Source organism: Neomonachus schauinslandi, chromosome 13 (genome assembly GCF_002201575.2).
Source record: "Neomonachus schauinslandi chromosome 13, ASM220157v2, whole genome shotgun sequence".
Lineage (NCBI taxonomy): Eukaryota > Metazoa > Chordata > Mammalia > Carnivora > Phocidae > Neomonachus > Neomonachus schauinslandi.
In genome coordinates, this window is record NC_058415.1 from 31,770,593 (window position 1) to 31,798,475 (window position 27,883).

The window sequence follows — 27,883 nt, forward strand, 5'->3', positions numbered from 1 at the left end:
GAACACTCAGGTTCATGCCTGAAAACTGTTCTCCTACACAGGCATCTTAGAACCAGAGAGTTGTGTTACGAGTGCACTCGGTGTTAAATATCATTCTATTTTGCAGAGCTTGGTTCCTTTGCCCACGGTACAAGACGTTCTCACTTTATGTTTGAGTACTGTGTCACTGCTAAGACTGAGGTAGTACATGGTTTGCCTCCAAACCCAGGCAAGTGTCGAAGCCAGCTTCATCATGCCATTAGGGGATGCAGAAATCCTCTGAGATCAGGAGACCCACCGTAGAGATGAATCTGCAAGCATCCTTACATTGTGTTATTGTTTCATAATATGCATGTTCCCCACAATAAAATTAACTTATTTTTATATTACATACTAACATGTATCATGGTTAACGTTTTTAGTAATCTAAAAAAGCGTAAGGGCAGGGAAGGGGAAAAATTAAAATTAAAAAATTAAAAAGGCCTAAAGACAAAAAGTATTGAAGTTCTATCACCTTGAGATAACTGTCCTTCTTTTCAGATACCTTTTCCCACCTATATCTCTGCATTGATACATAAATCAGTATGGCCATTCCTCAAAAAATTAAACAGAGTTACCATACATCCAGCAATGTCACATCTGAGTATATACCCAAAAGAATTAAAACCAGGGACTCAGGTATTTGTATACCAATGTTCATAGCAACATTATTCACAACAGCTAAAAGGTGGAAACAACCCAAGTGTCCATCAATGGGCAGAGATAAGCAAAATGTGGTCCACACATACAAGGGAACATTATTCAGCCTTAAAAAGGAAATGTTGATGCATGCTACAACATGGATAAAGACATTATGCTAGGGCACCTGGGTGGCTCAGTTGGTTAAGCGACTGCCTTCAGCTCAGGTCATGATCCTGGAGTCCCTGGATCGAGTCCCGCATCGGGCTCCCTGCTCCGCAGGGGGTCTGCTTCTCCCTCTGACCCTCCCCCCTCTCATGTGCTCTCTCTCTCTCATTCTGTCTCAAATAAATAAATAAAATCTTAAAAAAAAAAAGACATTATGCTAAGTGAAATACACCAGATACAAAAAGACAAATATTATATAGTTCCACCTACATGACATAACTAGTAGTTGATTTAGTAGCAGCAGAAAATAAAATCACGGTTGCCAGAGACTGGGGTAAGAGAGAAATGAGGAGTTGTTGTTTAACTGATACAGAGCTTTGATCTGGGAAGATAAAAAAGTTCTGGAGATGGATGGTGCTGAAGCTTACAAAACAATGTGAATTCATGCTATTGAACTATACTCTTAAAAATGGTTAAAATGGTAAATTTTCATGTTATGTGTATTTTACCACAATAAAAAATTTTAGAGTTGCAAAATATTACTAATGCTACTTCCTAAAAATTTTGCCATATTTATCTTTTAAATATCATATAACAAAAAAGGAAAAGAAATTTTAGATGCTAAACTTTTTGGTGAGGTGACTAGCCTCTAGAACTCTATAGACATACTGACCAACTCCAATTAGGTATAAATGAAAACACCAGGAAATAGTACCTTGATGATAATTGCGACTGCACTCCATATTTTAGAAGTAATTCTAAATTTCAGTGGCTGAGATGATACAGTAAATTCTCCCTCTGTACAGAATATTCAAGAAAACTTGTATTTCTTCTTACAATAAATATGAAGCCTACAACAATATCTTGGATTGGAGTGGTCACTAGCCAGCAGTAAATCATGATGAACTAACCACTAAACAGTTAGTCCTGTGGTAACTAATTATAATACTTAGAATATAGATTATGAGACCTGGATATATAATTCACGTGTGGAGAGATTAGCACAAATAAACCAAGAGGGTTTTAACAAGATAAAAACAAAATCCTTACACAGAGAATATATGGTGCATCCCTTCCTCTTTTCCCCAAACTTTAATAATCTCTGGAAGCATCGTCTATCTTCCCAACAAAAGAGTAGGGCATTTCCTCATCTGTCACAGCAGCCTCTGCTAAGAACCAGAAATATCCCTCAATAAGCCTCAACTTTGGGCGCAGCTCCTGTCACTTTCAAATCGGTTCTTGACAATGAGTGTTATATCTGGGAATCTGTGAAGGTGGAGAAGGCATCACTGACAGAAACGACATCCTAATAACCATCTCCTTCCCTCCTACAAAACTGAGATGGAGTACTGAATCTCACTGCCAATCACATGAGTGAGGAGAGCAGGACAGAGAAAGAGCATTATGTATAATAAGAAAAACAACAGAGAAACTTCTACGACAGTGGTTCTTACCCTCGCCTTCAAATTGGAATCACCTGAGAAGCTTTAAAGACATACTCAAGCCTGTGTCCCTTCCCTCACCCCAGTCTTTCCCTATCAAGATTATAATTCAATCTGGGATTGTGATATGGACACCAGAACCTTTTTATAAACTCACCACATGACTCCAATTTCCAGCCAGGGGTGGGAACCATTGCTTTAAGGGAAGGCAAGCTTCCTCATCCTTAGGTCAGTCTTTCAGGACCCTGGCTGGGCCCTCAATGAGCTGCAAAAGCTAATGACTTAAGAGTTAAAATAGTCCTTAACAATTACTCTCCTATATGACACAGACGATGTAATCATATTCCATCACTAGAGGGCGAAGTTTCTTCATTTTCAACATTTAATAAAGGTTTATTGCCTCAGATTAATAATTCACCCAGGTTCCTCTATTCCTTTAAAAAGGGGGAGGGGCTTGATGATGTTGTTTTAATGAAGGTATGAAGCCAGACTTTCATGAATGTCATTCCTTCCTATTTATAAAATCAGCATTTGAGAGGCTACTATTAAAAGAGCTCTGTGTCCTTTCATTTGCCATATGCCCCCATCTTAAAGGGTTTGTATTTTATAGGATATACTGTTTTCACAAAGTGCATGACTTTGCTGTATAGCTTATGTTACCAAACAGGAGGTAGGGCTTGATTGTAGCTAAGATCTGATTACTTTCTGTTTCAGAGAGTGAGATGATAAATGTCCCAGTTTTAAAATCATTTGATTTTTGGGGCGCCTCGGTGGTACAGTTGGTTAAGCCTCCAACGCTTGATTTTGGCTCAGGTCATGATCTCAAGGTTGTGAGATCGAGCCCCCAGTCGGGCTTCTCGCTTGGCGGGGAGTCTGCTTGAAGATTCTCCCTCTGCCACTCCCCACCCTCGAATAAATAAATCTTTAAAAAAAATCATTTGATTTTTGTATCTTGAAGTCTACATTTCTAACAAGCTCCTGGGTGATGTCAATGCTGAGGCTGCTGGTGGAGAATTACACTTCTTGTGGAGAATCCCTCGGCAGAAACGCAACTCTTCTGAAGATAGTTAAATGTGAATTCATGCTGATGAAAGTGTTTGTCTATCCACCTATCTCTCTATTCCCATGAAGACAGATCACAAACCCAGTGGATTCCAAATTGGCTGTATATCAGAATCATTTATTTGTTTGCTTCTTAAAAATATGGTTTCTTAGTCCTAAACCCTGGAGATTATGATCAGTAGGCCTAGAGTGGGACACAGACATTTGTATTTTTAACAAGCACCCAAGAAATGTTGCTAGAGCCCTCTGCTTTTAAAAAAAAAGTCACTGTTTGGGGCACCTGGGTGGCTCAGTGGGTTGCACGTCTGCCTTCAGCTCAGGTCATGATCCCAGGGTCCTGGGATCGAGCCCCATATCGGGCTCCATGCTCTTAGGGAAGCCTGCTTCTCCCTCTCCCACTCCCCCTGCTTATGTTCCCTCTCTCTGTCAAAAAATAAATTAAAAAAAAAATTTTTTTTTAAAGTCAACTGTTCTTCAGAGTTTTTACTTTACAGATAAAGAAACAGAGGCCAGAAGAGGAGCAGGGAACTTTCAAAGTTAGTGACAGCACAAACCAGGATCTAGGTTCTCCTGACCCTACTGGATTGAGATGTTGCTGCTTGTTAGGAGTTAACATGTGTACTTGATTCTAATTCTAATGCTATGTCATTGATGGATATAGTAACTAGTTTCCAAAGATGGCCCACAATGAAACACAACTCTGGACATTCACACCCATGTATTGTCCCCTCCTGCATTCAAACTGGGCTGGCCCTGTCACTTGCTTTAACAGATAGAATGCTCTGGAAGTCATGCTGTGAAACTTCAGAGGCTGAGCCTTAAGGGATTTTGTAGCTTCCACATTCTTCCATCATGGAACACTCCACTTTAAACCTAGACATCATTCCAGGACGAATGAAGCTCAAGCAACCACATGGAGAGGGCTACATGAATAAGAACCAAGGCCCAGGTCAACATCCTCAACTGGGCTCCATCATTAACTTGCCATCTATGTGAATGTGGCTACTTATTGGATATTCTAGCCATCCACCCCAGCAGAGTTGAACTGTCTACTCAACTCTCAGAATGATACGAAATTGTCATTTCAAGCCTCAAAATTTTGGGGGTGGGTATTATACCACAAGAGATAGCTAAAAGACAGGAGAACAAATCTCTTACCTGTTAGGCTGGAAGGAGATTCGGTCATAGCCCGTGAGTTCACATAAGTCTTTCTCAAGCTCTTGGAAAAGTTGCTGATACCCTTGAGCTTGGTCCAGAGGCACAAATGGGTGGATGTTTGCAAATTCTTTCCATGTGATAGGCTGAAGAGCAACAGGGGAGAAAACATATGCATATGTACAATTGTAATAGTAATAACAATAGTAAACTTTAATAATGATGATGGTGAGTATAGCACTAGCTAGCACAAAGAGTATTTACTATGTGCCAGGCACTGTTTTAAGCACTTTAAATACATTAATTCATTAAATCTCACCACAATCTTACCAGGTAAGTACTATTACTGCCTTCATTTTATAAGTGGGTCAGAAAGGCCTAGAAAGGGAATTTACACAAAAATATAAACTTTTTCTATCTTTTCAGGAACAAAAAGTCCCCAAAATAGATTTATATCCATGAAACCCAGTGAGTTGTTTCACGTATGGTTTACTTGGACTCTTATACAGCACACGTATTTATTCTCAGAACAAGACAAAAACAAAAGCAAATGGGGAAAATGCTTCCAATCACAATATAAAGTGATTTCCTTTGTCTGATGTGATTTGTCATATCAGAATAATCCTATGGAAAAAAAGGAAGAAGATAGTTTTGCTAAAATGGATCCTAGCCTAGGAGAGATACTTACCAACCACAAGAGCAGGTTACACAAATCTTCTGTTGACACAAGAAATAAATGAAAACCTCCAGTCTCTACCCTTCTCGCACTGTGAATGGATTTCTAGAAAGAAGGCTTAAGGTTCTGAATTCTACTGAGCTTAACAACTACAAGTTGATAAAAGCATTGCAGGTTTAAAGGGGGGAATAGGAGTGGCATGTGGCTGGCTTAGTCAGTAGACATTTGACTCTTGGTCTCAGGGTTGTGAGTTCAAGATTTTTAAGATTACTTAAAAATAAAATCTATACTAAAACAAATAAATAGGGGATAAGAAGGCATGAATCTATAAATAGGGGATAGGAAGGCATGAATATTATATATTTAATTATTTTAATTTAAATTCAATTAATTAACATATAGTATTAGTTTCAGATAATTTTACTCAAATTTAAATGATCAAGTTGCGATAAAATTGGGGTTTCTCCTAAGATTGTTGAATAGCAACATAAAGATGGGGGTGCCTGGGTAGCTCAGCTGGTTAAGCATCTGCCTTCAGTTCAGGTCATGATCTCAGGGTCCTGGGATTGAGCCCAGCATCAGGCTCCCTGCTCAGTGGGGAGCCTGCATCTCCCTTTCCCTCTGCCCTTCCCTGCCCACTCAAGCTCTCTCTATTTCACTCAAATAAATAAATAAAATCTTAAAAAAAAAAAAAGAATAGCAAGGTAAAGAATTATTCAGGTAGTTATTAAATCAGTCCCAGTAGCTTTCTCTAGTTATCTAATTATGTACAAGCTAGAACACTGCTCCTACTAAGTTCCCTCTTAAGAGAAGTGTCCTACTTACTGCGAGTTCAGATGAGCTGTTGAGCTTCATGGTACAGGACCCCTTTAAGAAGCATATCCAAAATGTATCACATTAGTGATTTCCTCTTGACCCTCTGATATCCCCACATGGCCACCCCTCCATCCCTCTTGCAGCATGTAGCTGCAACCCAAAGAGGTGAGACCAGGGTTGGGGTTAGAGGTAAGAACAAAGACAACAATTACCAGCGGAATCATGCTGTGAACAAGGGAAATGTCTTTGTTTTCCAATTTCTTCATATATCGCACAATATTTGTTTCTGAGTGATAGCTGTGAACACAAAACACATGATTTGGGGCATTATAATGGGATAAGAGTCCATATACATCCTCCTGAAATATAAGACACACAGATCTACCTTCAAAATACAGATCAAATTGAGCCATGGGCAACATGCCAACAAAGCATCAGAGGGAAGGGCATGGAACCCCCACGAACCTCAGGGGATGCAGTAGGACAAGAAGCTTCTGTGGGCAGGAGAGGAAGGTTGGGAAGAGGACTATGTTGAGTTCCTGGGTATGAACTTCAGCCTAGCAACCATGCATCCAAACCTTTCTTCCTGACAAGTGGGCTTAGGGGTTACACTGCCAACGTGTATGCCAATCAGGAATGGAATCCTTATGGCGTTGGTTTATTAGTGAGCCATGGCTGAACCACAATAACCCAAGCCATATCATAGTTGGATCCAGAAGCCACTCTCTATGGGCACCTGGATGGCTAAGTCGGTTGAGCCTCCCACTCTTGGTTTTGGCTCAGGTCATGATCTCATGATGCGTCATGAGATTAAGCCCCATGTTGGGCTCCATGCTTAGTAGGAAGTCTGCTTGAGATTCTCTCCCTCTGCCCCTCCCCCAACTTGCACACTATCACTTGCTCTCTCTCTCAAATAAATAAATCTTTAAAACAAAATTTTTAAAAAAGCAGCCACTCTCTATTGTATTCTCAAGCCACAGCACATAATGCACACAACCACACAAACCTGTTGAACACTTGATGTGTGAGGAAAGAGCTAGTTCTCTTGAAAGCAGTCCCTGGAATACCTCTCCGCTCCTCGCCCATGCTTTCAGCAACCAGCTCCTGTGTGGAGAGACCACAGACTAAACAGTGGAAAGCATGCCTGGAACTACATGTGGAGATCCAGGCTTCTGGTTGGCATGTAACCCGACAAAGCACTAGAGATCTACTACCACCGCCCAACCCCCTGGCATCTGGCATGGTGAGGTAACAGGTATCAGGAGTCATGAATTGGGCGGAGCACCATTTCTAAGTTCTACTGACCTTTGCCAGAGGAAAAGAGGAAAAATGACAATTTTTATTGCCACCCCCTCCCTGGCAAGACTTCTCCTGCATGTTCCTTGAGTAATGAAGCAAGTTACATTAAGTTATTTTATTTTTTTTTTTTAAAGATTTTATTTATTTATTTGAGACGGAGAGAATGAGAGAGACAGAGAGCACATGAGAGGGGGGAGGGTCAGAGGGAGAAGCAGGCTCCCTGCCGAGCAGGGACCCCGATGCGGGACTCAATCCTGGGACTCCAGGATCATGACCTGAGCCGAAGGCAGTCGCTTAACCGACTGAGCCACCCAGGCGCCCTACATTAAGTTATTTTAAAGGGCTATCAAAAAAGTTATGATGGGGGCGCCTGGGTGGCTCAGTCAGTTAAGCATCCAACTCTTGATTTTGGCTCAGGTCATGATCTCAGGGCCATGGGATTGAGCCCTGCTTCTGGCTCCACACTCAGTGGGGAGTCTGCTTGAGATTCTCTCTTTCCCTCTCCTCTGACTCCCAACTCCATGCATGTGATTGCTCTCTCTCTCTTGAATAAATAAATATTTTAAAAAACCAGTTATGATGACAACACTCAAGAAGTATTCTTACTTGACAGTGCTTTTATCTGTGAGAACAATTCTAATAAAATACATGTGCCAAGACCATTCAGTGGGCAAAAGGATAATCCCTTCAACAAACAATTGCTGAGAAAAGTGGATATCCAGATGTAAAAGAATGAAGTCAAACCCTTACCTTATACCATATACAAAAACTAACTCAAAGTGAACTAAGGACCTAAATTTAAAAGCCAAAAGTATAAAACTCTTAGAAGAAAACAGACACAAATCTGCATGATCTTGGATTTGGATTTTGTTTCTCAAATATGACACCAAAAGCATGAGTAACAAAAGAAAAAGTAAATAAAGTGGACTTCAATTAAAATTTAAAAACTTTTGCATATCAAAGGACACTATCAAGCATTGAGACAACCCACAGAATGGGGAAAAATGTTGCATATCATATCTGATAAGGGTTTAATATCCAGAATATATAAATGCATGGCTTGTTCCTCATGATAGTACAGCCATCTAGAGCCCTCAGTGGGTGCTCCATAAATATTCCTTAAATGCATGGAACCTGTGGTTAAATTTAATGCAGAGTTCTAGAGAGAAGATGGCTTATTCACTCCTATTTATTAAGGCTTAAAAAAGAACAGTGTGATATCTCTTTGATGATTTACAACTGTTATCTGGTACTGAAGTCCTCTTCTTAAAGAGTACATAGACGACCAGGATGGCACCGTTCAGCACACGGTCAGCACTCTGGAACCTATTTCTACCTGTATGGGAAACGTTTCCTTCCATTGATTCATTCAACAGTATTTACTGAGTGCTTCCTGTGCACCAGGCCCTATAGAGTGTTGTGATTAACATCTTGCCACAGGTTTAGGTAGCTACTGACTGCTTCTCTGTCATCTTCATTCCACAGAACTATAACCTTTCCTCTCACATGGCCCTGCTAATTCGTTGCTTTAGAAACCAACTCAGTCACGCTGAACTGCCCCAAGTTCACATTGTAATCTTTCTCCACTAAGCCTTTATTGTTGCTTTTCCCAGTGTCTGGAACACCTCTGGCCCCATTCTCCTAGTTCTTCAATTGTGCCATCTTAGATTGGATAACTCCTACTCATCATTCAGAACTCAGCTTAGGACAATTTCTCTAAGTCTTGGTGAGAAGCTCCTCCTCTGTGCTCACAGAGCATCTTCAGACAACACCCAGCATAAGATATCACCTGGATTTTAATCTTGTGCATGTCTGAGTCCCCATTAGACTATAAGCTCTGTCGGGGCAGGAATCATGTCTAATTCACCACCATCCTCAGGGCCTAACATAGTACCTGCCACATATTAGGTGTTCAATAAATAAGTATTTTCCCAGAACTGACATAACCAAGACACCAATGTCACGGTTCTCCATGTTAGTGATAGTTTTAATTAAACACCATTAAAAATCCTCCCACATAGCCTGGCTGTAAGGTCCTAGCTAGGGCCCACAGCAGTGACCACCAGCTATCAGGGATGGTCAGTGGCATAATTTTAACAGCAGGCCACCCGGTGTCACACTTGGAGCCACAAGAGGGAAAGTCATCTTTGACAACACCTCAAACAGTCATTATGAGAAATGCATCTTCTCAATTTACTTACTGCAGATGATTCACAGCCAAAGATCCACAACAAGTCATCCAGATCTTTTTCATTGACTGTTTCATCAAGAGAAATCCCAAGCTACAGAAATGAAAATGAAAGGGAAAACATCAGCCCAACATCAAGACCAGTGGAGAAACCCCAAGAGAAGTCAAAGGGAGGAAGGTGCTGGATAAGACCTCCAGTTATGCCAAAATATCTGGGTGCCCTTGTATCCAAGTTGGCCCATGGACTAGATGAGTCTGAGACTTTACAAAGTTTAGAGTTTTAGGAGCCACTTCTGGACTCCAACAGTCTGGTGGGTCTGGTAGGTCACCAGATATACTTAACCTTAATTTATTATATCACTTATCATAGTCTTTACCTTCAACAGTCATATTGTGAAGGGTATTATGAGCAAAATATGTGCCTAAGAGTCCCATACCTGAAAACACAAAGTCTTAAGTAAAGCTAAGAATGAATTATCCTTTATTTGAAAGTCACAATGTTCCAAGTGGGAAATGAAAATTATTTAAAAAACATAGATTGTGCCCAAAATTCCAATACTGATTTTTTTAAGAAGAAAATTTTTACTAAGAAAAGTCAGGAAACTTTAAAGTATTTTAAAAAGTGGAAAAGTTTTACTTACTGTGCCATCCTCAAAGAGCCGAAAATTGATTTGCCGCTGAGTGGCCCTGTCCAAGACCTCCTTCACTGAGCAGCCACACTGAATCTTCAAAGTGTCAAAGAACAAGTCATGCTGGAGTTGATGCCCTGCTCGCTTGAGACCTAGACAAGATAGGAAAGCCACGAGTCCCTAACACAGAAATCTGCTCCGCGGCCCCTGACCTTTCACAGAGAAGTAAAGAGGTAAACTCTTTTTCCTTTTTTTTTAAGATTTTATTTATTTACTTACTTATTTTAGGAAGAGCACAAGAGCGGGTAGAGGGAGGGACCAGCAGACTGCGCTGAGCGCAGAGCCCAACGCAGGGCTCAATTGCAGGATCCTGAGATCATGACCTGAGCTGAAATCAAGAGTAGGATGCTTAACTGACTGAGCCATCCAGGGGCCCTAAGAGGTAAATTTTAACTATAGTCTGTTCCTGATTTTAGCCAGTGTTTTGATAGCTGCTTTTTTTTTTTTTAAAGAAATTAAAAGTTTGTCACTATGCTATAGAATATTATGAAATACATATAAAAAAAGAAAAATCACCATAATCACCATACAAAAATAATCACTGGTTACAATTTAGTGTATATTACTCTAGAATTGGGATGTGTGTGTGTGTGTGTGTGTGTGTGTGAGAGAGAGAGAGAAAGAGAGATATCACATATTTCTTTACACTTTAAAAAATTTGTAATACATAAAGAACATTTTGCTTTTCTACAGATCGATATCCATGTCATTATTTTTAATGGTGGTATAATATTCAAATATATGCATGTAAAATAATTTAATCACTTATTATTGAACATTTAGGCTGTTTCTAAGATTGTGGTATTATAAACAATGTTTCAATGGATACCCTTCACATCCTTAGGTGATTATTTCCTTTAGATACATTTCTAGAAGTAGAATTTTTGATTCAAACTGTCGGCGCATTTTAAAAGCTTTTGATATGTACTGCTTACATGCCCTCATGAAAGTTATACCAACATGGGCGCCTGGGTGGCTCGGTCAGTTGAGTGTCCACCTTCAGCTCAGGTCATGATCTTAGGGTCCTGGGATCGAGTCCCACATCTGGCTATCTGCTCAGCAGGGAGTCTGCTTCTCCCTCTTACTCTCCGTCTGTGTTCTCCCTCTTTCTTTCTAATAAATAGAAAAAAATCTTTAAAAAAAATTTATACCAACATCAGCATTCTTTTTAATCTTTACCAATGTAATGGGAAAAACACTATTGTTTCAATTTACATTTCCTTAATAGTAAGGTTAAAATTTTATGTTTACTGGCCATTTATTTGTATATTTACTTCTTTTAAAATTACACTCAGGCACCTGGGGGACGTAGTCGGTTAAGCTTCTGACTCTGTTTCAGCTCAGGTTGTGATCTCAGGGTTGTGAGATTGAGCTCTGTGTCAGGCTCTGTGCTTTAAGACTCTCTCTCCCTCTCCCTCTGCCCCTCCCCCTGGTTCTCTCTCTCTAAAATAAAATAAATAAATCTTAAAAAAATAAAAAAATAAAATTACACTTAATGTCCTTTGCCCGTTTTTCTCTGAGTGATCATCCCTCTTGTTTATGGAGTTGGGGAGCAAGTAAGAGATCTCCATATTAAAAATTTTAACACTCAGTCTATCAGAAATGGCGAAATATTTTATTTGACTTTCAATTTTGTATACAGTATTGGACATACACTGAGTTTTCTATTTTACTTACTCAGGCTTATCAGTCTTGTTATGAAGTGACTCACCTTCAGACAAAATCAAAGTGGCATTATGTACCCTCCTAGCGATATGCTCCAGCCCATGGGAACCATGGTAGATTGCAAACATGGCAGCCATGTTTGCCAAGAGAGCCTAAAACAACAAAGAACATTTAAGGAATCATGTTCAACAATGCAATGAAGACAGTTAGTGGGAAGGAGTATTATTTTGACTTGAAATGCCACAACTGAAAACAGGGACAAAAAAAGTGATCAGATTTCCTGCTTTCTCTATGATAGTGGGGGATGATTTATAACCTGCCTATCTCAGGGGCAAACACAGCATCCAAGACACCCTGGAGTCACGATACTAAACTTTCAGATTTGACCACTATAAAGGAGGACTTTCATCCATGTAATATAATCATGTCACCCATAAGGGGGAAGATGGGGCTGTCATTAAACATCGAGGAGCAGTATTTCATGTAGGAAGACAGCGGAGTAATAAAGGTGTCAGGGGAAAAGAAGTGAGATCCAAGAATTTTATACCAATCAAACAATTCAAGGATAAAAGCAACAAACAATTTACAAATACACAAGAACTCAGGGAACACAATTATACTGAGAACTTAAATAAAGCCCTAGAAGCTGAATTTCAGCCAACCAATGGATGAATGAATATTGTGTGGGAAAGGACTACCAAAAATGAAAATGCAGGACGCAGGGCGATAAAACCAAAATGAATTGGCAGGACATGTACTAGAGAATATCAGCACCTATTGGCTATTCCCTGTTCACAGCAAGGTCACTTTCTCAGGTAAAGATATCTCCCTTGAGGTTTCGGGATTGAGGTTTCACAAGAACATTTACAGGGAAGCGTGAGTTTTGTGTGACAGAAAATAGAAAGGAATGGCACTGGAATCTCTCAGAGATAAGGGGCACAGACAGCAATGCTTCAGTGAGGAAGTCCTGCATGGGGAACAAGAAAAGGACCCACTTTGATGGCATGTTGATTCAGGGAAGAAGATAAAAGAAGATAGCTAGGATAAGATACTAAAACGAGTGACAACGTGGCAAAAAATGATGGAGGCCCACCTCATGCTTCTCTTCCTCTTGGTCCCATCCCTCATTTGCTTTATCACCCTAGATCCTGCCAATAAGCTATCTTCTAACCATGCAATATCATCCCTACCTCCCAGGAAACTGGTCCCAACTCAGGTCTCAGATTCCTACCCTGCCCAGCCTATTCCGTTCTCCCACTGCCACTCCCATTTTACTGGTCCAGCACCATAAACTCTGAAGTTTTCAGTCCCACTAGTGTGAATTTTCTCCTAATGTGGTCATCTTCACAGCCAATCACCACAGAGTGGGAAAGGCATCTGAGAAACACAATGCTTTTAAGTTGGCTGATATTCAATATTGGATCTATTTTGTTCGGTACACATTTTCTCAGCCATGGGACCACTGCAAAACAAGAAACAGTTCTCAAAAGATGCCAGAAAGGGATGCCTGGGTGGCTCAGTCAGTTAAGCATCTGCCTTCGGCTCAGGTCATGTTCCCAGGGTCCTGGGATTGAATCCCACATTGGGCTCCTTGCTCAGCAGGGAGCCTGCTTCTCCCTCTGCCTTGCTGCTCCCTCTATTTGTGCTCTCTCTCTCTCACTCTCTCTCTGACAAAAAAAAAAAAGATGCCAGAAAGTGAAGCCAACAGTCAAAGAAAATGCAGAGGAAAGGAAGAAACCTGGGGCACCTGGGTGGCTCAGTCAGTTAAGCATCTGACTCTTGATTTTGGCTCAGGTCATGATCTCAGGATTTTGAGATCAAGCCCCGAGTCGGGCTACGCCCTGAGCACAGAGCCTGCTTAAGATTCCTTTTCTCCCTCTCCTCTCTTTCCCTCTCTAAAAAAAGAAGAAGCAGAAGAAGACATCTAAGAACACAGAAGTAGACTTTCTTGGACCAAAATTCCCCAAGAGAGTATAGAAGCTTTGTGGACTCTGTATAACAATTAGAAATAAATACAGAAGCACTACAACACATTCCAGCTATGGAGAGGGCAAGTCAAACAATACATGACACTGTGTATCCAAATGCTTATGACTACTGCTAGGGAATAGAAACTCAGGCCTGATATTCACAGAATCCTCTGGAATCCTCTTATCACAACAACCCTGTATAAGTTGGTTCATATCCCTTTTTAATGTAGAGATGATTCTTTTCCACAAAGAGGAGACTGTATCAAGTGACTGGCCAACAAACTGATGACAAGTATAGAATCATTTTTAGAAATCTCAGAAAGGAATTAGAACTCCAAAGGAAGTTCAGAGAAATGAAGACCAAGAAAATTCAAATTTCCTGGATAACTTGGACAAACTTAATATAATTAGTATACAAATAAAGTAATAAAAAATAAGAGTAATCAAAAGCTCATGATTAAAAGTTGCTCGAAATCATTAGTTATAAGGGAAATGCATACTAAAACCACAATGAGATATCAGTTCACACTCAGTAGGATGGCTATAACTGAAAAGACAGGCAATAACAAGCACTGGTGAAAATGTGGAGAAATTACAACCCTCAAACGCTGGTAGAGGGAATACAAAATGATGAAGCCCCTTTGGAATACAGTCTGAAGTTCTTCAGAAAGTTCAATTTAGGTTAATAATATGGCCTAGTAATTCTACTTCTGGGTATATACCTAAGAGAACTGAAAACATATGACCCCATAAAATCTTGTACATGAATGTGCATAGCAGCTTTATTCAAAATAGTTAAAGTGGAAACAACCCAAATATCCATCACTTGATGAATGGATAAACAAAATGTGGTATGTCCATACAATGGGATAATACTCAGCCATAAAAAAAAGGAAGTACTGATTCATACCACAATATGGATAAACCTTGAAATCAGTATGCTAAGTGAAAGACACCAGGCACAAAAGGCCACATATTGTAAAATCCCATTTGTATGAATGTCCACAATAGGCAAATACATATAGGAAGAAAGTAGATTAGTGGCTCCCAGGGGCTGCAGGGAGGGGAGAAGGATGGGGAGTGATTGCTTCATGGGAACAGGTTTCCTTTTGGGGTGATGAGAATGTTCAGAAATGAAATGCTAGTGATGGTTGCACAACTTCACAAAAATACTAAAAACCACTGAACTGTATACTTTATTATTATTATTTTTTAAAGATTTTATTTATTTATTTCACAGGGAGAGAGACAGCGAGAGCAGGAACACAAGCAGGGGGAGTGGGAGAGGGAGAAGCAGGCTTCCCGCGGGGCAGGGAGCCCGATGTGGGGACTCGATCCCAGGACCCTGGGATCATGACCTGAGCCGAAGGCAGACGCTTAATGACTGAGCCACCCAGGCGCCCCTGAACTGTATACTTTAAATGAGCAAATTTTATGGGGAGTTATAGCTCACTGAAGAGTTAATGAAATGCAGATTACACCTCAACACAACTGACTTCAGAGAAAGCTAATGAAAAAATTGCTTGTGGTGGTAGAACCCAAGAAATAAGAAAACATAAAGAACAGGACGTGATGCAAGTTCAGATATCTGTGAAATATCACAAGTTTATAGAAAGAATTTTAAAAAAGAATTCAATAACACACTTTCAGAGAGCTTTGTACCACCAACAATGCAAAACTAAAACTCAATTGTGGAGCCTATTATGCTCAAGAGAAAAGGGGCAGCCATGAGAACACAGAGCAGTGGCTAAAGAAGCAGAAGGCTGGAGTTAAAGGCATATAGTGCTCAAGGAGCATCTCAAAAGATATCAGTCATCTCCTAACAAAAAAGATTAATTGCAAAAAAAAAAAGATTAATTGTATGCTTATAGACAATGACCCTGGAGTTATGAGCAACTGCTTTATGCAACCAATTATGAAAAGAAACTCATGAAATGAAATAGACAATGGATAGCTGGAAGTTCTCCAGAATAAGAAGATAAAAATCAGAGAAGACAGGGGCACCTGGGTGGCGCAGTCGGTTAAGCGTCTGACTCTTGCTTTCAGCTCAGATCATGATCTCAGAGTCCTGGGATTGAGCACCACATCGGGTTCCACACCCAGCGTGGAGTCTGCTTGGGATTCTCTCTCTTGTCTCCCTCTGCCCCTTCGCCTCCCTCACTCTTTCTCTAAGATAAATAAATAAATCTTTTAAAAAAAAAAAATCAAAAGACAGAGTTGCGCTATTTCCAAGGCAAACATCACTTTAATAATTGCTGAAAAAGAGGCCTTTGTTCAGCCCAAATTCACCTGTAAAATTAATTTCAAACATTGAAGCAGAAAACCCCTTAATGCATTTATAACCAGACAGGCACCTTTTGGAAGAACATGAGCAGAAAGAGCAAGACAGGAGCAATCAGCTGCACAGGAAGGAGAAATATATAAGCAGGGAATTCAACAAATGAAGGGTAAACTATGGAAAGTAATAGCATCATGTAAAGTTCAATTTGCTGTCAACAGAGGAAAAGCTCTTGACAGCTGGCTCCTTCCTGTGATAAAAGAAGAGCTCTTGGCTAAAAAGAAGCAGCCACCTTTTTGAGGCAACAAATAAGACAAGAAAACCTACTGAGGAAACTAGTCCAAAGACCACCGGCTAGAGAACCAAATATAAGAAGACCTTATCATCTACTGCCCCTGGAGAGTCTAAAACCCGGTGGTGGTGCTTTGAACCAGTGCCCTAAGAGAAAAAAAGCACCGTATTGCCCACTGAGGTGTTGGTAAGATCTCTTTCTCTTACCCTGAATGGAGAAGATGGACCTAGAATGGATTGGATGCTCAGGAAGAGTCCTCCACCTAAGCCTAGAAACTTGGTCTCAAACACTCCTTCCTCTGACCTGAGCCCTGGGCAACTTCCAGAATCGTCAGGAACTTAGGAAGCTCCTCCTCTTTTAGTCCATCCTTTCACGAATGCCTGTCCTGAGTCCCCAGTAAGAGTACTCCACGACCACCACCAACGGGTCAATCTTGGTCACCCCCTCAAGCACAGTCACACTGCCTCCCTCACCACATTCCTAGAGGGCTTCCATTTCAACCTTAAGAGAAGGTGCCCAATCACCCACCACCCATAATGGACCTGGCCCGATGGCCAAGAATGCTAGAAACACTGACGTATGCAGTATATCCATACACAGAGCTCCAGGAAAATGCATCGTATTTTGGTTCTGACAAGACCACAGGGCTTCTCTATCAATAAGATCACACCACTTCTGATGTACACACTGGTCAGTAGGTGGTGAACGAATGAATGAACAATCGAGTGAATGCATGAACAGCTCATTTCTGTAGATTATAAAGGGTTTAGTGGGCAGAGCAGGCATGTGACCTACCTGAGCTGTACAGATGTTGCTAGTAGCCTTGTCTCTCCGGATGTGCTGTTCCCTGGTTTGAAGAGCAAGACGGTACACTTCTTTCCCAGTGGCATCTCTGGCCCAAGAATAAAACATCTAGTTAACACATATGATCATAGCACCAAGGGTGGTCACAAAGGGACCTGTTTCTTTCCTTCTCAGATTGAAGGGAACCCAGAAAATATATTTGGCTGCAAGGCCATAAAGAAACAATTCTTAAGCCATCCTGTTCTAAATAGGACTACTAATTTTTAGTATATACTTTGAGGGAAGAACCGAGATATACACAGTAAGACCAGCAACCTTGAAAGGAAACTTCCCTGGAATTACCCAGACTAATATAATGATGGTGAATGAGGATTCAATTTAAAATTAAACTTAGGGAAGATTAAATTTCACTGTGAGCATCTTGGCAGACACAGAAAAAAGGGAAATATCTGACAAAGGAGTCAACTTCTGCCCTGGAATCTAAAGCAACTGTACTGCTACAAAGAAAAAGAATGTGTTGAATCAATAAATTGTACACCTGAAATTAGTATTACACTGTATGTTAACTGGAATTTAAGAACTTAAAAAAAGAATGTTAATAATCTTACCACTTGTCTCTAAGAAAAATTTTCCTTCTTTCCTAATACAATTGAGAATTTGGATAGGGGGCCCTGGGTGGTGCAGTGGGTTAAGCAACAGACTCCTGGTTTTAGCTCAGGTCATGATCTTAGGGTCGTGGGATCAAGCCCTGAGTAGGGCTCCTCACTCAGAGTGGGAGTCTGCTTGAGATTCTCTCTCTCTCTCCTTCTGTCCCTCCCACTCGTGCTCTCTCTCTCTCAAATAAATAAATCTTTAAAAAACAAAAAAAGAATTTGGGGACACTTAGGTGGCTCAGTCGTTAAGCCTCTGCCTTCGGCTCAGTTATGATCCCAGAGTCCTGGGATCAAGCCCCGAGTCAGGCTCCTTGCTCAGTGGAGAGCCTGCTTCTCCCTCTGCCTGCCGCTCCCCCTGCTTGTGCTCACTCATTCTCTCTGACAAATAAATAAATAAATCTTAAAAATAAATTAATTAAAAAATTTAAAAATTAAAAAAAGAAAAGATTCAACAGTCTTATCCTTTATTTCATCAAACTCTGGGTCCATTTTTTCAGTAAGATAAGAAGTTCAATATAAAAATCAGCAGAAAGGGGCACCTGGGTATATCAGTCGGGTAAGGATCTGCCTTTGACTCAGGTCATGCATGGGATGGAGCCCCACATTAGGCTCCCTGCTGAGCAGGGAGCCTGCCTCTCCCCAACTTGTGCTCTCTCTCTGACAAATAAATAAATAAAATCTTTAAAAAAAAATCAGCAGACAATAATTAATATATTAAATTCTTTTTAATTAGAAAACTTTCTGCCTCATCTTACCTGGTGAAGATACATCACTGAAAGAAACAAATGTAAGAATACTTGAAGAAACTTATTTTTACACTAAAAAGCGAGGTGCCTCTTGCTATTATGTGATAAGTTGCATTTCAAAGATTCAAATTATTCACTAATATAGACTATTCACTTGGGCTAGTAAGTCTAACTTCTTTGAAGGTCTAAAAGGGCATGCTAAATTTCCCCAGTAATAATCATGACATTCATCTAAATTCTTAATCTGAGGAGGTGTATCAATGAGAAGCACTTGAGAAAGTACATTTAGAAATTACTAGAACAAACAAGTAGCAGGCCTCTAGGAAATAATGTGGATTACAATGTGTACATGGTAATCTCTCACTGTGCTTGTCTTTTACCTAACTGTGTGGCATGACAATGCATTTGAGAATGAAAGTGGTGAGATATAAAACCACCTAAAATGTCCAGTCTTTCAATGCTTTTGTCAACCTAATTAAATTCACTTATGTGACTTGAATACAAGTATGTTGTAAATTATTGTGCATGGCCCAGTTAAATTCAGAGAGAAATCAACAACTTTTGTAATCAGAAGAAGAAACAGGGAAAATAATAACACAATCAAAGGGGAGAAACATGAGCTTCATTACCTTGTTACCCCCACCATTCTCCCGGGCATCATCCTCACCAAGCTTTCTCTAACAGCAAAAAAGGCTGCATGTGGTCCGCCATAGCCCAGTGGCACTCCAAATCGCTGTGAGCTGCCTAGGGCAATGTCTACCCCAAATTCTCCAGGAGGCCTCAAGATACACAGAGCTAAAAGGTCAGTAGCACAGCAGGCCAGGCTCTAGAAAGGACACAAGAGAGAAAGTGGTGGTAGTTGTCACCTTCACCCGGGGAGCAGTGAGAGAATAGCAAATTATCTGCAATATAAGCAGACAGACAGGGTTGTTTCATACCCTGTGAATTCCATTTACTCACTGATTCATTCAAAAATATTTACTGAGGGGCACCTGGGTGGCTCAGGTCATGATCTCAGGGCCCTGGGATAGAGCCCCACATCAAGCTCCCCACTCAGCAGGGGGCCTATTTAATCCCTCTCTTTCTGCCCCTCCCCCTGCTCAGGCTCTTTCTCTCTCTCTCAAATAAATTAAAATCTTTTTTTAAAAAAATTACTGAGTGCTTACTATGCGCCAGAAATTAATGAACAAAATAAACTTGAGAAAAGGAGGCAGGAAGGAGAGTGTTTTACCATTCTAGGTGATACAGTTATGGAAATGAAGATGCATCAAAAAATCGTAATTCAAAGTTGGGACATACCTCCATGGACCCCCACAAGGAGAGATTTGCCTACCCCAGTCTGATGGGCCCTCTCCACAAGCTCTGTGAAGTCTTCCACCTTCCCCTCGGTGTCTGGGTACTGGAAGAGCACTCCACTAACATCGTTTCCACTGAAGTCCATTTTATGGGGTAATTTCAGCTCAATGAGAACGCCATTGTATCTGGAAAGACAGAAGACAAAGAGCAATCATGCTTTTGGTTTTCAAGAGAAAATAAAACCCCTTACAATTTATTTTCAGTGATAGAGTGCCCATATTCAGTGTCCTTCCTCATTGCCCCCTACCCCCACCTCATCCTGACACACACACATACACACCCATCTCACACCTGACCTTTCATTGGTAACAGAACTTCACACCATCTTGAGTGCTTCCAACAGCTTGGCTTCTGTTTCTCTCTTCCACGCTTACCACACCCATTCCCCCCTTTCTTGCCAGAACCTGCTCCTGAGAGGGTCAGGAACATGGCTTCCTAGGGACTAAAGAACCAATTCCTGCAACTACAGAGCAGTCACCACTTTCACCTGAGATCAGTTTTAGGTGAATGGAAAACCATCAATAAGACAAAGAGAAAGACCTTTCTTAACCACCCAGTTCCAATTCTATGTGAGAACACCCCTTCTGAAGGGATGGTGGTATGGGGTTGGGGAATATTGCCCCGTTCTTACAAGAAGAGAGCAAACAGACACACCGGCAGGTGATAGCTGTGCTGTTTTTATCTGATTACAGCACTAAACAAATACAGTACGCTTGCTTTTGTCTATATCATACCACACCTAGGCTTTATATGGATCCTTTATAAACTATGTTTGCAGTTGCACACACTAAACTCTAACAACTGTGTGAAAATTCCATTTTTTCCCTCTACTTCTCAAGCCTTCCAAAACATTGCTGAAATTATTTTAATATTTTTAATTAAAACAAACAAACAAACAAACAACATGGTTACTCAATATAAAGCAAAGGCACCTAAGGCCACTTCTGTATTCTCTCAATTCTGACACATTTTACTTACTAGGCAAGATCTCAGGAAGAAAGTGGGAAGGAAAGCGAAACTGAACAACCTCAATTTAAACCAGGTTCACCTCCAATCAGTTTGGAAGTAAGAGAGAGAAGCAACGGTGATGAGCATGATATATATTATCCCTGAGTTCAAAATATGAATGAAATTAATTACTTGGCTCGAGTCTGGACGACAGCTATTGTCTGTGGGTGGCAACGTGGGTCAACAAAAAATCTCTTCCTCTTGTTGTGCCTGTTGAAAAGGAAAATCACATTCAAACATGAACATTAAAGAAATCAAAGTATCTTCTAAGAATGCAAAGCAAAGGTGGTACTTAGGGAAACTCTGAGCACAATGTAAAAAATGAGTCCTTAATTCTACTGATCAGAATTCTACTGAAATCCAATTTCCGTTCTTGAAAAGAAAACCATAGGCCCAAAATGGAGTCACTTGTGCTAGGATCGTGTCACCAAACTGGGGCTTCATACATACCTGATTATAGTTTCAACCTTTCCCAGTAATATAATCTTAACTGGTCAGTCTAGAATTTCCTGGTAAGCACCAATGAGGTAATTCACCTAATAAGACTCTTTTTGTCCCCCAAAGGAAAGTGACCTTGCTCTAAATAATCCCTTTTTTGTTTGTTTATGACTTCCTTGACACCCCCTTTAAAAACCTTTCCCTTTCAGAGGCTGCCTTCAGTTCAGGTCATGATCCCAGAGTCCTGGGATCAAGCCCCACAGCTGGGCTCTCTGCTCAGTGGGGAGTCTACTTCTCCTTCTCCCTCTGTCCCTCACCTTGCTCATGCTCTCTCCCTCTGTCTCTCAAATAAAGAAAATCTTTAAAAAATAAAAAATAGGGTGCCTGGGTGGCTCAGTTGGTTAAGCGACGGCCTTCGGCTCAGGTCATGATCCTGGAGTCCTGGGATCGAGTCCCACATTGGGCTCCCTGCTCAGTGGGGAGTCTTCTTCTCCCTCTGACCCTCCCCGCTCATGCTCTCTCTCTCTCTCATTCTCTCTCTCTCTCAAATAAATAAAATCCTTAAAAAAATAAAATAAAATAAAAACCTTTCCCTTTCACATTGGACAGCAACATGTAAAAGAATGAAACTGGACCACTTTCTTACACCATACACAAAAATAAGTTCGGAATGGATGACAGGCCTAAATATGAGACATGAAACCACAAAAATCCTAGAGAAGAACACAGGCAGTAACCTCTCTGACATTGGCCAAAGCAACTTCTTACTAGATATGTCAACTGAGGCAAGGGAAACAAAAGCAAAAATGAACTATTGGAACTTCATCAAGATAAAAAGCCTCTGCACAGCTAAGGAAACAATCAACAAAACTAAAAGGCAATCTACTGAATGGGAGAAGACATTTGCAAATGCTCTGATAAAGGGTTAGCATCCAAAATATATAAAGAACTTATAAAACTCAACACCCCAAAAGCAAATATTCCAGTTAAAAAATGGGCAGAAGACATGAATAGACATTTTTCCAAAGAAGACATCCAGGTGGCCAACAGACACATGAAAAGATGCTCAACATCACTCATCATCAGGGAAATACAAATCAAAACTGTAAAAAGATATTATCTCACACCTGTCAGAATGGCTAAAATCAACAACACAGGAAACAACAGGTCTTGGCAAGCATGTGGAGAAAGAGGAACCCTCTTGCACTGTTGGTGGGAATGCGAACTGGTGCAGCCATTCTGGAAAACAGCATGGAGGTTCCTCAAAAATTTAAAAATAGAACTAACCTATAATCCAGCAATTGCATTACTAGGTATTTACCCAAAGGATACAAAAATACTGGTTCAAAGGGTACACGCACCCCAATGTTTACAGCAGCATTATCAACAATAGCCAATTGTTGGAAAACAATTGGAAACAGCTCAATTGTCCATTGCCTGACGGATAAAGATGTGATCTGTATACACACACACACACACACACACACACACACACACACACACTGGAATATTACTCAGCCATAAAAAAGAATGAAATCTTGGGACGCCTGGGTGGCTCAGCCAGTTAAGCATCTGCCTTCGGCTCAGGTCATGATCCCAGGGTCCTGGGATTGAGTCCCACATCGGTCTCCTTGCTCAGCAGGGAGCTTGTTTCTCCCTCTGTCTGCTGATCCCGACTGTGCTCTCTCTCTCTCTCTCTCTGATAAATAAAATCTTTAAAAAATTAAATTAAATTAAAAAAAAAGAATGAAATCTTGCCATTTGCAACAATGTGACTAAAGCTAGGGAGTATTATGCTAAGCCAAATAAGTCAATCAGCAAAAGACAAATACCATATGATTTCACTCATACGTGGAATTTAAGAAACAAAACAGATGAACATAGGAGAAAAAAAAAAGGGAAGTAAATCAAGAAACAGACTCCAAACCACAGAGAACAAACTGAGGGTTGCTGGAGGAGCGGTGGGTGGAGAATGGGCTAAATAGATGATGGGTATTAAGGAGGGCACTTGTGATGAGCACTGGGTATTGTATGTAAGTGATGAATTACTAAATTTCACACCTGAAACTAATATTACATTGTATCTTTTTTTTATTCTTATGTTAATCCCCATACATTACATCATTAGTTTTAGATGAAGTGTTCCATGATTCATTGTTTGTGCATAACGCCCAGTGCTCCATGCAGAATGTGCCCTCCTCAATACCCACCACCAGGCTAACCCATCCTCCTACCCCCCTCCCCTCTAGAACCCTGTCTGTTTTCAGAGTCCATCGTCTCTCATGGTTCGTCTACCCCTCCGATTTCCCCCGCTTCATTCTTCCCCTCCCGCTACCTTCTTCTTCTTCTTTTTTTTTTTTCCTTAACATATATTGCATTATTTGTTTCAGAGGTACAGATCTGAGATTCAACAGTCTTGCACAATTCACAGTGCTTACCAGAGCACATACCCTCCCCAGTGTCTATCACCCAGTCACCCCATCCCTCCCACCCCGCCCCCCACTCCAGCAACCCTCAGTTTGTTTCCTACAATTAAGAATTCCTCATATCAGTGAGATCATATGATACACGTCTTTCTCTGTTTGACTTATTTCACTCAACATAATACCCTCCAGTTCCATCCACATCGTTGCAAATGGCAAGATCTCATTCCTTTTGATGGCTGCATAATATTCCATTGTATATATATACCAACTCTTCTTTATCCATTCATCTGTCGATGGACATCTTGGCTCTTTCCACAGTTTGGCTATTGTGGACACTGCTGCTATAAACATCGGGATGCACGTACCCCTTCGGATCCCTACTTTTGTATCTTTGGGGTAAATACCCAGTAGTGCAATTGCTGGATCATATGGTAGCTCTATTTTCAACTTTTTGAGGAACCTCCATACTGTTTTCCAGAGTGGCTGCACCAGCTTGCATTCCCACCAACACTGTAGGAGGGTTCCCCGTTCTCTGCATCCCTGCCAACATCTGTCGTTTCCTGACTTGTTAATTTTAGCCATTCTGACTGGTGTGAGGTGGTATCTCATTGAGGTTTTGATTTGGATTTCCCTGATGCCGAGCGATATTGAGCACTTTTTCATGTGTCTGTTGGCCATTTGGATGTCTTCTTTGGAAAAATGTCTGTTCATGTCTTCTGCCCATTTCTTGATTGGATTCTTTGTTCTTTGGGTGTTGAGTTTGATGAGTTCTTTATAGATTTTGGATACTAGCCCTTTATCTGATATGTCATTTGCAAATATCTTCTCCCATTCTGTCGGTTGTCTTTTGGTTTTGTTGACTGTTTCCTTTGCTTTGCAAAAGCTTTTTATCTTGATGAAGTCCCAATAGTTCATTTTTGCCCTTGCTTCCCTTGCCTTTGGCGATGTTTCTAGGAAGAAGTTGCTGCGGCTGAGGTCGAAGAGGTTGCTGCCTGTGTTCTCCTTTAGGATTTTGATGGACTCCTGTCTCACATTGAGGTCTTTCAACCATTTGGAGTCTATTTTTGTGTGTGGTGTAAGGAAATGGTCCAGTTTCATTCTTCTGCATGTGGCTATCCAATTTTCCCAACACCATTTGTTGAAGAGACTGTCTTTATTCCATTGGACATTCTTTCCTGCTTTGTCAAAGATCAGTTGACCATAGAGTCAACGGTCCATTTCTGGGCTCTCTATTCTGTTCCATTGATCGATGTGTCTGTTTTTGTGCCAGTACCATGCTGTCTTGATGATGACAGCTTTGTAATAGAGCTGGAAGTCCGGAATTGTGATGCCGCCGGCTTTGCTTTTCTTTTTCAACATTCCTCTGGCTATGCGGGGTCTTTTCTGGTTCCATACATTTTTTAGGATTATTTGTTCCATTTCTTTGAAAAAAGTGGATGGTATTTTGATGGGGATTGCATTGAATGTGTAGATTGCTCTAGGTAGCATTGACATCTTCACAATATTTGTTCTTCCAATCCATGAGCATGGAACGTTTTTCCATTTCTTTGTGTCTTCCTCCATTTCTTTCATGAGTATTTTATAGTTTTCTGAGTACAGATCCTTTGTCTCTTTGGTTAGATTTATTCCTAGGTATCTTATGGTTTTGGGTGCAATTGTAAATGGGATCGACTCCTTAATTTCTCTTTCTTCTGTCTTGTTGTTGGTGTATAGGAATGCCACTGACTTCTGTGCATTGATTTTATATCCTGCCACTTTACTGAATTCCTGTATGAGTTCTAGCAGTTTTGGGGTGGAGTCTTTTGGGTTTTCCACATAAAGTATCATATCATCTGCAAAGAGTGAGAGTTTGACTTCTTCTTTGCCAATTTGGATGCCTTTGATTTCTTTTTGTTGTCTGATTGCTGTGGTTAGGACATCTAATACTATGTTGAATAGCAGTGGTGAGAGTGGACATCCCTGCCGTGTTCCTGACCTTAGGGGGAAAGCTCTCAGTTTTTCCCCATTGAGAATGATATTCGCTGTAGGTTTTTCATAGATGGCTTTTATGATGTTGAGGTATGTACCCTCGATCCCTATACTCTGAAGAGTTTTGATCAAAAAAGGATGCTGTACTTTGTCAAAAGCTTTTTCTGCATCTATTGAGAGGATCATATGATTCTTGTTCTTTCTTTTGTTAATGTATTGTATCACATTGATTGATTTGCAGATGTTGAACCAACCTTGCAGCCCAGGGATAAATCCCACTTGGTCATGGTGAATAATCCTTTTAATGTACTGTTGGATCCTATTGGCTAGTATTTTGGTGAGAATTTTTGCATCCATGTTCATCAGGGATATTGGTCTGTAATTCTCCTTTTTGATGGGGTCTTTGTCTGGTTTTGGGATCAAGGTAATGCTGGCCTCATAAAATGAGTTTGGAAGTTTTCCTTCCATTTCTATTTTTTGGAACAGTTTCAGAAGAATAGGTATTAATTCTTGAAATGTTTGGTAGAATTCCCCTGAGAAGCCATCTGGCCCTGGGCTTTGGTTTGTTGGGAGATTTTTGATGACTGCTTCAATTTCCTTAGTGGTTATAGGTCTGTTCAGGTTTTCTATTTCTTCCTGGTTCAGTTTTGGTAGTTGATACATCTCTAGGAATGCATCCATTTCTTCCAGGTTATCTAATTTGCTGGCATAGAGTTGCTCATAATATGTTCTTATAATTGTCTATTTCTTTGGTGTTGGTTGTGATCGCTCCTCTTTCATTCATGATTTTGTTGATTTGGGTCATTTCTCTTCTCTTTTTGATAAGTCTGGCCAGGGGTTTATCAGTCTTATTAATTCTTTCAAAGAACCAGCTCCTAGTTTCGTTGATCTGTTCTACTGTTCTTTTAGTTTCTATTTCATTGATTTCTGCTCTGATCTTTATTTCTCTTCTCCTGCTGGGTTTAGGCTTTATTTGCTGTTCTTTCTCCATCTCCTTTAGGTGTAGGGTTAGGTTGTGTACTTGAGACCTTTCTTGCTTCTTGAGAAAGGCTTGTATTGCTATATACTTTCCTCTTAGGACTGCCTTTGCTGCATCCCAAAGATTTGAATAGTTGTGTTTTCATTTTCATTGGTTTCCGTGTGTTTTTTTAATTCTTCTTTAATTTCCTGGCTGACCCATTCATTCTTCAGTAGGATGCTCTTTAGCCTCCATGTATTTGAGTTCTTTCCGACTTTCCTCTTGTGATTGAGTTCTAGTTTCAAAGCATTGTGGTCTGAAAATAGGCAGGGAATGATCCCAATCTTTTGGTACCGGTTGAGACCTGATTTGTGACCTAGGATGTGATCTATTCTGGAGAATGTTCCATGGGCACTAGAGAAGAATGTTTATTCCGTTGCTTTGGGATGGAATGTTCTGAATATGTTTGTGAAGTCCATTTGGTCCAGTGTGTCATTTAAAGTCTTTATATCCTTGTTGATCTTTTGCTTAGACGATCTGTCCATTTCAGTGAGGGGGGTGTTAAAGTCCCCCACTATTATTGTATTGTTGTCGATGTGTTTCTTTGCTTTTGTTATTAATTGCCTTATATAATTGGCTGCTCCCATGTTAGGGGCATAGATATTTACAATTGTTAGATCTTCTCATTGGATAGATCCTTTAAGTAGGATACAATGTCCTTCCTCATCTCTTATTACAGTCTTTGGTTTAAAATCTAATTTGTCTGATATAAGGATTGCCACCCCAGCTTTCTTTTGGTGTCCATTAGCATGGCAAATGGTTTTCCACCCCCTCACTTTCAATCTGGGGGTGTCTTTGGTTCTAAAATGAGTCTCTTGCAGACAGCATATCGATGGGTCTTGTTTTTTAATCCAGTCTGATAGCCTGTGTCTTTTGATTGGGGCATTGAGCCCATTTACATTCAGGGTAACTATGGAAAGATAGGAATTTAGTGCCATTGTATTGCCTGTAAGGTGATGTTACCATATATTGTCTGTGTTCCTTTCTGGTCTATGTTGCTTTTAGGGTCTCTCTTTGCTTAGAGGACCCCTTTCAAGATTTCCTGTAGGGCTCATTTTGTGTTTGCAAATTCCTTTAGTTTTTGTTTGTCCTGGAAGCTTTTTATCTCT

General features: G+C 40.5%; 1 protein-coding gene across 1 annotated transcript in view; it reads right to left on the reverse strand.

Moving 5' to 3' along the window:
• Window positions 1–27,883, reverse strand: part of GLDC (glycine decarboxylase) — a 101,714-nt gene that overhangs the window by 39,402 nt on the left and 34,429 nt on the right. Inside the window, exons 5-15 of the mRNA XM_021682409.1 lie at window positions 21,057–21,134; window positions 19,894–20,041; window positions 19,190–19,386; window positions 17,153–17,249; window positions 11,864–11,969; window positions 10,105–10,244; window positions 9,477–9,557; window positions 6,983–7,080; window positions 6,189–6,273; window positions 5,986–6,027; window positions 4,488–4,630 (exon numbers count right to left, since the gene is read on the reverse strand). Of these exons, the coding sequence (XP_021538084.1) occupies window positions 4,488–4,630; window positions 5,986–6,027; window positions 6,189–6,273; window positions 6,983–7,080; window positions 9,477–9,557; window positions 10,105–10,244; window positions 11,864–11,969; window positions 17,153–17,249; window positions 19,190–19,386; window positions 19,894–20,041; window positions 21,057–21,134 (1,215 nt within the window). The remainder of the gene's footprint in view (window positions 1–4,487; window positions 4,631–5,985; window positions 6,028–6,188; window positions 6,274–6,982; window positions 7,081–9,476; window positions 9,558–10,104; window positions 10,245–11,863; window positions 11,970–17,152; window positions 17,250–19,189; window positions 19,387–19,893; window positions 20,042–21,056; window positions 21,135–27,883) is intronic.